General features: G+C 38.0%; 1 protein-coding gene across 4 annotated transcripts in view; it reads left to right on the top strand.

Annotated features, from left to right (window-relative positions):
* Window positions 1-13084, top strand: part of ddx4.L (DEAD-box helicase 4 L homeolog) — a 55804-nt gene that overhangs the window by 26035 nt on the left and 16685 nt on the right. For all 4 annotated transcript variants that reach the window (XM_018233784.2, XM_018233731.2, XM_018233699.2 and 1 more), the window contains 9 exon segments: window positions 1428-1481; window positions 3840-3887; window positions 4807-4851; window positions 5165-5218; window positions 7032-7097; window positions 10415-10462; window positions 10589-10621; window positions 10711-10853; window positions 12423-12575. In XM_018233784.2, the coding sequence (XP_018089273.1) occupies window positions 1428-1481; window positions 3840-3887; window positions 4807-4851; window positions 5165-5218; window positions 7032-7097; window positions 10415-10462; window positions 10589-10621; window positions 10711-10853; window positions 12423-12575 (644 nt within the window).

Below are 13084 nucleotides of genomic sequence, written 5' to 3'. Positions count from 1 at the left end.
TGCCTATGTCCAGTGTTGACCTAGATGTTGCTTTCAAGATATATATTTAGAGCATTCTTTATTAATTTCCTAGTCCATGTTTTTGGCAGACATAGATCAGGTCTATCTTAAAATGGTCCTTGTCTAGGTGAACTGTTTCTGTAATATTAGAGGCATACCACAGGCCTGATAGATATATGCCCAACCATTTTGGCTTGAATCATGATGCTTTTCCAACGTTGATTTGAACATTGTTTTGGTCCTATATGAGGCAGCCTTTAGCAAAAAACCATAGCAGTATTTTTTTCTTTAGTTGCTGGTTTTAGCCTACCTCATATTTGGACTTTTGGAATGAATTCAGGCTTCTGCATTAATGGATAAAAATTAGACCGGGAACTCTGGAATTAAGGCTAGTATCCCCAAAGAGAATAAAATAAAAGGTGTCCATCACTTTATTAATTAATAGTTGCCTAAACCCTATTGCATCTTAGCCAACTTTATTTTTGAAAGTGTACATTTTCTGAGAGGAAACCTTATTAAAGTTCCTGCCTTAAGCTGGCAATAGATGCAAAGATCTGATCGTTAGAATCCTCGAACGATCAGACTTTCCTATCTCTAGACCTGCCACTAACCTTTCAGATCAAATAAAGTAGAAAAAGAACAGATTAGCCGATGTTCTGGCCCTACAGCCATCGTACAAAAGCTAGTGACCATCTCCCACTGAATATCGTCTGGCAATACATGCCGAGATATCAGCAGCCGACTGAAATCTTTTAAACTGGCCGATCGACCAAACGACCGATCTCCATGGGAAGAAAATGTCGGGACTCTCCACACACTGTCCGAAAATCTTACGAATCGAGAATTTGTACGATTGGATCTTTCAGTCTATGGCCAGGTTTAGGCTGTCTCTATTGGACAACCATAGAAAGTACAAGAAACCGTTGTTCTACCTCTAAGTTTTACTTGCTGCAGTGCATTATGCAACTTTTAATGGCCATAATAATAGTTTACCCTTTTGTAGTTTCCCACCATCTTAAATTCTGTGCATGTCCACCTTGTTTTTTTTCTCTTTTTTTTTTTTTTGCCTCATGGAGTTTTCTACAAACTTACACATTTGGGAACCCGTTTCTCGATTGTCCCATACTGATTCTAACCATCACATATAAAACATTCGTGGTCTAGTAGTATTTTAGTAGAGCCCGCAGCAACGTGTATCACCTGTTTGTATTGCGCAAAGCTACCATGTATTCTGAAAAGCAAGTCCTAGTTGCTCTAATTGAAGCTTAAAGATTGGGAAGGCAAAAATATCTTGTATAAAGTCTCAAAGCTGATTAGTTTTCTAAGAAAAATCTTGTATATTTGCAGTTAATTCTGAAAGAAGTATAAAGTGCTCTCCTTGAATTCAACAAAATTGTTTTCCCATTAAATGTTTCATTGTTATTTAGGATATAATGGCAATGAGGATGGACAGAAACCTAATGCCTTTCGAGGAAGAGGTGGTAAGCATTTGTTGTTGTGTTTATTGCCTGTATGAACAGATTAAAAATGAAGAATCCTTATGTACTATGTTCATTGCAGTTTTTTCCACATATGGGGGGTACAGGCTGTTAAGGGCTGTTTGCAGCGGTTACTCATACCAATACTAACCCCCCCCTATAACAGCAGAATTGGTGCGGATACCTATATGGTCTCTAATAAAACCCCGGCAATGGATGGGGATTTCCCATCGACTGGTACATGTACTTGGTGACTTATGACATGGTGCTCTCCAATCTGCCAGATACCTTTCAGGCAGCCTGGGACAATGGATCCCCTTCATTTGCCAAAGCACTGTTTGTGGTCATTCCAAAGCAGGTTGAGACCCCACACTACTATTTGTATCAGCCCTTATAAACACAGATGCCAAAATACTTAGCCACAAGGTTCATTTGTGTTGTGGAGGACTTGGGCAGGACAATAGTCTTCAATCTACACTGATTATTTACAAACCTTCGAATAGCCCCTGTAATGAAAGACTTATGGTTGGTGGCCTCCTAGATTCGGTGAAGGCCGTTGATTAAGTTGAATGGAGCTATCTCTGGGAAGAACAGAGATTTGGTTTAGGTAACAGATTTATTCAGTGGGTCAAACTCCTTTATAAGAATTAGAGTGGCTGTTTCCTCCCTTCTTTCAGCTACACAGGAACCAGACATGGATGCCTTCTTTCTCCAGCCCTCTTTTCACTAAAGATTGAACTCATAGACATAAGTGAATGGCAAAACATAAAAGGGAATCAATATGCTAATCTCACAGAAAGTTTCCTTTTTGCTGATGATGTTTTAATCTATCTGGCTGATTCTGTAGACTCCCTACTACTGGAAGTTGCATATATAAACCAGGTTTAACCCCCTTACATCTCACCCCCCAGATCTACACTTGAAATGAGTACCTCATTTGAATACCTAGACATATTTAAGCACCTGGGTTCCCAGGACTTTATGCAGCTCAATCTAGATCCCATAACTGACCCTCAAAAACTGGGCCAAACCGACGCTAACTCTATGGGGAGCAATGAACATCATCAAGATGGAGTATTTACCTTTGCTTCTCTACATATTCCACAACACTCCATCTTTTGTCCTCTGCTACTTTTTTAAGAAGTTAATTGTGCTCATAATACCAATTATTTGGAAGAATGGAGTTCCTTACATCTTCTGTGAAAGGCTGACTGTGGCTGTCAACTCATGGGGATTGACCTCCTAAATCTACCTACATTGGTGCTAATCCCTGATTGCCTAAAACACTAATACTGCCCTTCAGGCGTCTGTTCTACACTTCTTTTAAGGCTTAGGCAGTTATTACTATAGACACATCATTTTCCCACATACCAGGAAATGCAGAAAAGGCTAGTGAACCACCAGGTGCATTTCTTCCAGTATCTCCAACTCAGACATGCCTTTCCGGCACAGTCATACTTTCTCCCAGACTGTTTACTGTGACCTTTAGAAGAAGCTTTACACTCCCTTCTCCAGCCAAACTCCTGCCCAAATCATTGAAACGGGCACACCACTCTTTGAGCACACTTTTTATTTCTGGATGGAAGCCATTAGCAATGGGAAGAAGCCACAGGCTGGGCCTACAACTTTCAATTTTGATAAAAGATGGACTTATGCAGTATAGTTTCTCCATCAAACCTATATAAACCCCCTCATGGTCAAGGTGCAAATTTTATCCATATGGTGTGGTTTTGTCCTCCCATAAAAGATTGTGCCACAGTAAACCCTAGCCAATGAACTGGAAATGCCACAAACTGTAGACCCAGTGGTATGCTTGCTAGGGGTGATAGATGATATTCTATCTACTACCCAGGTACAATCCGCTTGCACTCTCTCATGTTTCACACTAAGAAAGCGATAATCATGCAATTGCTCATCTCTGGCCTTCTGGAGACTATTTTCTTCTGGAAAATATTTAGATCTCTAGCGTGCAGCACTTTTGATACGGACATCCGTATAGTATCGCCAGTATTGCTTTAATAAATGGATGCCTTCCCCCTCACCTATGAGAACAGTGGATTTGATGTCAAAGTAAGTTTATTTTTTGGGGTTTATTTGGTAATTTATATACCTTTAAAATGAAATTTTTATTACTTGTTTTTGTGTTCTGAATATATTGGGATGTTTGCCAATTGAGGCAGGAAGCTTCCCTGCATTCATTTTTGCTCCATTCTTTTCCTCCATGTCAGTTTATGTAAACTTGGCAGCTGAGAGAAACATGTAACTATAGTGAATTATTTGGAGACACTCGGAAGTGAGCAGTTTTGTATGAAATATTTCAAGTGTTTACTTCCCCTTTAATAACTCCCTTCCTTTTTTTAGGGTTCAGAAATGAGAATGAACAGCGTCGAGGCTTTGGAGAAAGAGGAGGTATGTTTTTTATTGCTCTGTAAATCATTACAAAAGGGAGATATATGGACTTCAAGTGTATGCTCAACTAAGAGACTTTGCAGAATATGCTCAACTAAGAGTTAAGATGCTCTTAAAGGAACAATAACACCAGAAAATGTAGTGTTGCCCTGTACTGGTAAAGCTGGATCTGTTTGCTTCAGAAACACTACTATAGTTCATATAAACTGCTGAGTAGCAATGGCGGAAATTGAAAAAAGGCAATATGTAACAGGATAAATAGTGGATAACCATTATGTTCTACAGAGCTTATCTGCTCTCTGCTGTGTAACCTGAGCCTTTTCTCCTTTGGATAGCTGCCCCCATTGCTACACAGCAGCTTATTTATATAAACAATAACAAACACCAGTTTTACTAGTGCAGGGCAAATCAACTCTGTGTCATTAAAGGAGAAGTCAACCTGTACGGGGAAAAAACCCTCCCCTATGTAGGCCCCCCCGGCCTACCTGCCCCCTGGGCAAATGCTCCTAACTTGTTACTCACCCCTCAGCGCAGGTCCTCTGCTGCAGAGTTCACGGGTGCCATCTTCTCCTGAGTGCGCTTCTTTCTGCTTTGGCCGGTGTTTTTTGGCGCATGCGCAGTACGAGGCATTTACCGGTAAGGATCTTCTGTGCCGAAAGCCACAAACTTTCAGAAAAAAAAGATTGGAAACTTTGTGACTTTCGGGCGCATACGCAGTTAGAGGCATTTGCCGGTACGGAGCTACTGCGAATGCGCCTGAAAGTCATGCACATAAGAATATGGGAAATAAACAGTGTACACCTAGCATGTGAGTTTTGGTAATTCGTATTAAAAGGTCTGATCTTTGATTTTAATTTTACTAACCCCTTGGCCAGCATTTATTTTAAACTTGACCCTTTTAAATCTATTTCTTTGTTAGGATTTAGAAGCGAGAATGGACAGCGAAACTTTGATAACAGAGGAGGTATTTAAGTTATGACATTTCTTTGTACCATCATATTTTTGGTTAGCCATATTTTGTGTTTGACCTGTGGCCTAACTTAAGGCAGGCCCCAGGGAAACTTGCTTTTGAGCCAAACCATTGCATCAGACCCCCATCTTATCAACTTGTAGCCACTAGCCTTGCACTGTTGCATGGAGCATTACGCTTCAGTAGAATTTGCCTTCATAGATCCTGGTGAGCCTAAGTGCAGTTACACACCCCCTTTTAAGAGTTGGTTAAAGTTGTACATGGTTTCAGCTCTACATGCAACTTCTATGTGTTTTTTTTTTTTTAGATTTTGGTAATTCTGGTGAAGAAGAGGATCGTCCACGTTCTTATGGGAGAGGTGGTAAGTGCTCAGGTCCCCCCACCCCCGACAGTGGCTAATTTTCCCCCTCATCAGCCGTTCCAAATGTCACTTCTGGCTGGATAGTGGCAATAATGGGGTACCGGGTCCAGGTTTGGGCACATGTCCGCCTCTCTTGTGTGAGATTTACACATGAAAATTGAATGAGCTTTATTTTGAAAATAAAAGAAACTTTCCAAATATAATGAAGTCACATTTTGCAGTGTCTAAAAAAAAAAAAAAAATTATGCTACATGTTGCGTTTTTTTCATTTTCTAAAAATGGTGCAGCAGCTTGCATTTTGTAGCATTATATTGCCCACATGGCTAAGATAAACTACTCGGTATGAATATGCATGGCCAGTTACAATACAATAATATGCATAATTTAATAAAACTTGCTTATAAAACAAATGAAAAAAAAAAACACTGCAGAATGTAAGAATACATGGAATTCAGTAAAATGCATCTAAACATTTTTTTTCTTGGACTATGAAAACAGTGGCTTTAATCTCACCTAGCCTTGCTGCCTAAAAATCAACTTTGGGTGAAATAAGCAATTTAAAGGAAATTATACCCCCTTTTTACATTTAGCTCAGTGAGGTAGGCTTATATTTAAACAGTATCTGAACTTTCCAGAATTTTTTTTTTTTTTATGCAAACCTGATTTCACAATTAATGGGAAAGCATGATACTCCAACTAGCAATATTGTTTCATAGTATTAGTCTAAACATTTTTTTGGTTTAGAAAGGGTTTTTTTTGTTTTTTTTTTTCATATGTTGCTAACATCCACGTCTCCAGTGGGTGGAAGGGTTACATTGCAAGATTTAGTTTAATAGCAATCAGCGCAGATTGCCATAGATCTAAAGCAACATTGGTGTTTTCCATCCTGAAAATACACCCTAGAGCATTTTCGCACTAAGTTAATCACAGTTTTTAGTGCTTTTGCACCATGCAGAAAAATGCGATGAGTTAAATTCTTAAAATGTATGTTGTGTGCCAAAGCTGAACAATGATCCATGTATATTATTTAAAATTCACATTCCAGGCAATACCCAGTTTGTTTGGTTGTTGCTGAACACAGGCTTATTTGCTATTCTTATAACTTTACCTAATATATACCACCAGGTCTGGACTGAGAATTAAAATAGGCATTTTGGGTACACAGAGGCCCAAACTGTCCCCACCAGCCCACTAAATACTGACTTTCTATGGCACCTTATAGCAGCTTTCTCACATTTGCCAGAACCCACAGATTGCCAGTCTGGGCCTTTATACCAATACAAGTTTCTCTAATAAAACTGAAGCCGTTTTAGGCCATTTAAACCCAAGCCCCCTTATTTCACCTCTGCATAACCTTTTTTTTCCTGCACAATATACAGCTGTCAAATAAACAGATATTGTATGTTTTTCTTTTTGCAATGTTTTTGAATTATAACCCTTCTTATTCTGTCAACCAATTTTAGACTGACTTACAATTTTAGATTTGTTTCTAATCTTTATAGCATATTTTCTTTAGTCTCTTTGCTATTCATCTACCTTTTAACTGTTCCCTGGTAGCTAGAGTAATGGACCCCTACCAACCAGAAACGTTTAAATTCCAAACTAAGGCTGCAGAAAAAAATGTAATTCTGAAAACTCAAAAATAGAAAATGAAGACTAATTACAAGACATACTAAACTTTGTTTAAATTGAAAAAGTTTTTTGTATATGCGATTCTTGAAATTCTGAATATTTTGTCTGTATCCACTTCAATATTCAGCATTATCGGCTGTAATTTAGAAGATCGTTTTCAAATATGCATATTTACCTGCAGGTTTTAACAACTCTGATACTGGTGGAAGAGGACGAAGAGGTGGCCGAGGTGGTGGAAGCCAGTATGGTGAGCCTTTTTTTTTTTTTTTTTAAAGTGGACCTGTCACCCAGACACACAAATCTGTATAATAAAAGTCCTTTTCAAATTAAACATGAAATCCAATTTCTATTTTTTATTAAAGCATTCATAGCTGTTGTAAGCTCATTTAAAAATCTCAGCTGTCAATCAAATATTGTCTGCCCCTCCTCTATGCCAGTGGCATAGAGGCGGGGCAGACAATTACTTTCACTTTCCATTCAGCACTTCCTAGATGTCACTGCTCTCCACACATTCCCCCATTCTCTTTACCGTTTAATTGTGTAGTCAGGGCATGGGAATGGGCATCAGGTCCCCCATTCTGGTGCACAAACAAGATTCTGAGATGATGCAAGGCTTGTCTTAATAACACTGTCCACAAAATGGCTGCTCCCTGCTTGATATAATTATGAATCCCCAGACTAAAGGTAACAAGATTTAAATAATTTATATAGTGTAATTTAAGTTCATTTTGCTTGACTAATGTGATAAAATAGGATTTGGAATTTTTTTTTTTGGGTGACGGGTCCCCTTTAAGGGGAAGTATACACCTGTGCCCAACACAATCTCATTAGGGGGAAAATATGCACCCTTTTTCAACATTAGCCCTTTCATTTGGGATTATGTTAGAGGTTGTTCACCTTTAGGTTAACATTTAGCTTATTAAATGGCAATTACTAAGCAACTTTTCAATTAGTCTTCATTATTTATTTTCAAATGGGGTCCCTGACCCAGGGGTGATCCTGGCCCCTCTACTGCCAGAGGCAGCTTGCACAGCTGCTCTCCTCACCCACATACTCACCTTTCTGCACCAGTGGGGGGTCCACAATGTTGCGGGGGGAGCCAGGATGTTAGTGCAGAGAGTGCAAATGCTAGGGGGAATAAGTTGCCAATATTTAAGGAATAATATGCATCTGACAACTAGTTATTTGTATTTGAACCCTAGCAACCAGATTGCTGAAATTGTTGAAAAAAAGCTTACTAACTCACAAAACACAATAAAAGAGTAAAACCATTTGCAAGCTGTTTTAGAATGACTCTCTACATCATACTAAAACTTAACTTGTGTGAACAACCCTTTAAAAACTGGACATACATATCTGAACGTCTAGAAAAAAATATTTTTTAAATTAAAATAAATTAAGCCATGATGCTGTCTTGACAAATTTCCCATGTCAATTGGTTCTTGATGACACGGACCCGAATGTGTGCATTTGAGAGGGAACATAAGCTACACTGAGATGGGGACCTATGTGAAAAATCTAACATTTCTAATGCATATTTTATTTAGGCATTAACTTAAAGTTGTACCTGCACATATGTATGTATATATTTGGTGACAATGGTAGGTCACTGCTAAATTATGACTTGCCTTTTTATCATGAGATTTAGCTTATGAGTATGAGTTGGCAGTGCTTGGGAAAGAATAACCCCAGCATGTATATGGAATCCTTGGGATTAGTTCACAATGTAATACACATTTATAGCGAATGGCGGTAATACTGTGGTATTGCCTAAATAGGACAGTTCAGCATTAAAGGAGACATTTGTTTAAAAATAAGAACGTGCCAGTGCGTTATACTCATTCAGATATAGAGGAATTGTGCTTAAATAAAGTTGTTTAGGGTTTATTTATGAAATATTTCTGCAAAAACCCTAATAATCTCTCCCTTCCATTCCACTTCCTGCTCCCTGAATTCCCAGGCTGTGCAGGGGAGCCAGTGGCACTCACTGCACTGTAGGACAGGAACCAATCAGGAACTGAACCCTGTCTGTGCTTGTGTGACTGCAGGGCTGTGATTAGCTGTCCCCCTCCTACTGTATTTCTGGCAGGGACCATTAGGACACGCCCACCCCTCATTTGAAAGATTTTTCCAAGCTCACGTGTATAACATAGTAAAAATATTCACGGTGCTTGCAATAAGTGTCTTTCCAGGGGTGGTGGATCTCGGCCTGTGGAGAAACATATTCTGCCTGCTCCTGGGTGGAGAAAATGCTTCCGGGTGCAGGCAAATCAATTAGGACAGCGCCAGCAGCAGTGGAGAGGATTTGGAGCCTCCTAGTCTAGCACTACTAGCCTAAGTACTTCCACACCTGCACTTTTAAACAGTAATTGGGATAGCTTACACTTTTAAAGAGATACTGTCATGGGGGAAAAAATTTTTTTTTCAAAACGCTCCAGCAGTATTCTGCAGTGAAATCAGTTTTTCAAAACAGCAAACAGATTTTATTTTCTGACATGGGCTAGACATATTGTCAGTTTCCCAGCTGCCCCCAGTCATTTGACTTGTGCTCTGATAAACTTCAGTCACTCTTTACTGCTGTACTGCAAGTTGGAGTGACCTCACCCCCTCCCTTTCCCCTCAACAGAACAATGGTAAGGCAACCAGATAGCAGCTCCCTGATTCAAGATAACAGCTGCCTGGTAGATCTAAGAACAGCACTCAATAGTAAAAAGCCAAGTCCCACTGAGACACATTCAGTTACATTGAGTTGGAGAAACAGCCTACCAGAAAGCAGTTCCATCCTAAAGTGGTGGCTCTTTCTAAAGGCACATGACATGACAAAATTACCTGAGATGGCTGCCTACACCGCAATATTATAAATTAAAAAAAAAAAAATACACTTGCTGGTTCAGGAATGAAATTTTACATGGTAGTGAATTATTTGCAGTGTAAACAGTGTAATTTAGAAATAAAAACTACACCATAAAATTCATGACCGAATTCTTCTTTGCTGGAATTTTTCTGACAAATCGGAATAATATAGCAAAAAGGATCAGCGTATTCTGATTAAAGGATAGCTTTTTGTTTTCAACTGCAGAATTAAGTCTAAAGGATTCAAAAAAACCCTCTAAGAATCACTACCCAAAGGGCTATGGCACATGGGGAATGCCTATTCGCCTCATTACTTTACTGCCAATAGGTTCCCAGCATGCGCCATAGGCAGATTGTAATATTGTGTATTATGTATTGTGACAATATTTCCGTTAGTGCAAAATGTGTTAGTACAGGTATAGGATCTGTTATCCGTAAACAGTTAACCAGAAAGCTCTGAATTACGGAAAGGCTGTCTTCCATACACTCCATTTTATCCAAATAAAATCCAATTTTTTTTAAAATTGATTTCCTTTTTCTCTCTAATAATAAAACAGTACCTTTTACTTGATCCCAACTAAGATATGATTCCTCTTTGGAGGCAAAACCAGCCTATTGAGTTTATTTAATGTTTTACTTAAAGTATGAAGACTCAAATTACGGAAAATGTTCTCTTTATTGGCCTTTCATCGGATATGTTTAAATTTGTAGGTGGATACAAAGGAAGAAATGAAGAAGTTGGTGTAGAATCTGGAAAAAGTAAGTGTCATGAATTTGAAAATGCATGGTTGTGTTCTCTGTAGATTTATGTTTTTTTTTTATTTTATTTAAAATAAAAAGATTTTGGTCTCTAGATTTAAGTGGTGTTTTTATGTTTTGTTCTAGGTCAAGAAGAAGGAAATGAAAAAGATGAAAAACGTATACAATGATTTCATAACACTGAATATTATTGTAATGTATCTGAAATATGTATGATTCTTATATAAAAATGCTTTTGTTTTCTTAAGCAAAAAAGGTGACCTATATTCCTCCGCCTCCACCTGATGGTGAAGATAATATATTCCGGCAATACCAGTCTGGAATCAATTTTGATAAATATGATGAGATTCTTGTTGATGTGACAGGAAAGGATGTTCCTCCTGCCATACTGGTTAGTATACTTCTTTACTGCCCTATTCTTGAAGTTGTAGACTGAAAGCAAGAGCCCTACATTTTGTTATTGCAGTTTGGGTGCTTGTTCTTTGCCATGTTCCCATTTGCTCTCTCATTTTAAAGAGTTAAATGCTTTCTACGCACTGAAACATTTTTGGACATTTGACCATATTGGTGTATGTAATGTAATGTAATGTCAAATGTAATGTCAGTTAGTGCCTAAATAGCATGAATTTCTAATCAAATCTCTATGTTGTGTCGGAGTCCTTAAAGGGGTTGTTCGCCTTTCAATTAACCTTTAGTAAGATGTAGAGTGATATTCTGAGACAATTTTAAATTCGGTTTTAATTTTTTATTTGTGGTTTTTGACTCGTGTTTTTTTTTATTCAGTTTGCAATTTTAGCAATCTGGTTGCTATGGTACAAATGAACCTAGCAACCATGCATTGATTTGAATACGATTGGAATATGAATAGGATATGGTCTGAACAATCGCAATAATACATTTGTTGCCACTTGTTGGGTCAGTGACCCCACATTTGAAAGCTGAAAAGATTTAGAAGGCAAATAATTAAAAAAACTATAAAAAAATAATGAAGACCAACTGAAAAGTTGCTTAGAATTGTCAACTTTATATACTAAAAGTTAACTTTAGGGTGAGACGCCCCTTTAAGTCTGCAGAGGGCTAAAAGCCTTTTTATTTAAGTGACACCTTTTTATCCGGTATTTCTACCTGTTTAAACTAATGTGATTTTCATTATCAACAAAATAGTAATTGGCCAGGATGTTGGGTATATATTTCAAAATTCACATGTGGGCATTCCGAATTAGGTGGAAAAAGTTGGCTGCGGGGTCCCTGAAAAGGGGTAGAGGTCACCTGAGGTTTGTCGTCCCAATTGCTTAAAGGGGTTGTTCACCTTCCAAACACTTTCTTCAGTTGTTTTCAGATTGTTCCCCAGAAATAGATTTTTTTCAATCACTTTCTATTATTTATTTCTTACTGTTTTTCCAAAATCTAAGTTTAAAGTTGAATGTTCGTGTCTCTGGTGTTTGAGTCTGGCAGCTCAGTAATTCAGGTGCAGATTCTGAACTGTTACAATTTTGCAACATTTACTTGATACATTTCTCAGCATGTATCTGTGGAATATTAACAACTATTGTATCAATTCTAACAGCCGCCTGTAATGAAACTCAGGGATTTTGCTCAGCAGGGACAAATAAATGTATCAACTAAATGTATCAATTTATAACAGTTTACAGGGTCGGTGACCCCCTCCCAGAGCTGCTTTAGAAGGTGAAAAATTACACTTTTCACTTCAATATTAGAAAAACGGTGACACATAGAAAATAGGAAGCAATTGGGAAAAAGTTATTTCTGGTGAAATATTTCTATCTGAAAACTAGTTGTTTGAAACCTGATGGGAGCTACGTAGAGTTTGGGTCACAACTTAAGCATGGATTAAACATTTTGCGAAAGTTACAATGTTCAAAGTCATGTTTATTGAAATCTTTTAAAATAAAGTTTTAACGATATGTCTAAAAACTGACATTTTCTCCAACTTACGTAGACTTTTGAAGAAGCTAACCTTTGTGAAACACTAAGAAGAAATGTTGCTAGAGCTGGATATGTAAAGCTAACACCAGTGCAGAAACACAGCATCCCTATTATAATGGCTGGTCGTGATTTAATGGCTTGCGCACAGACTGGTTCTGGTAAAACTGTGAGTATCGATTTGCGTGATTGATTAGTTGCTTTTAGGTGAAGCAGTAATAACTAGAAGACAGAGGAGCCATACGAAGGCAAAACAGGATGTTATAAATGGGGATTCATTTATTAGCAAATAGGGGTAATCTTTTGATATAAACAGTGCTGTTTGCCTTCTGCCAGAAATTTGCATTTTGTTGTGTGGCAGATTATTGGGAGGACCTAAGAACGACCCAAAAGTTGTGTACTAAAGTTGTAATACAAAATCCTTGTACAGGTATGGGATCCTATATCTGGAAACCCGTTATCCAGAAACTTCCGAATTACGCAAAGGCCGTCTTCCATACACTCCATTTTATCCAAATAATCCACATTTTTAAATTTTTTCCCTTTTTTCTGTAATAAGTCACTTGTGCTTGATCCAAACTAAGATATAATTAATCCTTATTAAAGGCAAAACCATTCTAGCAAGCAGGTAGGAGCCATTTTGTGGACACTTAAGACAAGCATTGCATCATCTCAGAC

This window comes from Xenopus laevis, chromosome 1L, assembly GCF_017654675.1.
Source record: "Xenopus laevis strain J_2021 chromosome 1L, Xenopus_laevis_v10.1, whole genome shotgun sequence".
NCBI classification, from domain to species: domain Eukaryota; kingdom Metazoa; phylum Chordata; class Amphibia; order Anura; family Pipidae; genus Xenopus; species Xenopus laevis.
The sequence above is the reverse complement of the archived record's forward strand: the minus strand, read 5'-3'. Positions and strand labels throughout refer to the sequence as shown.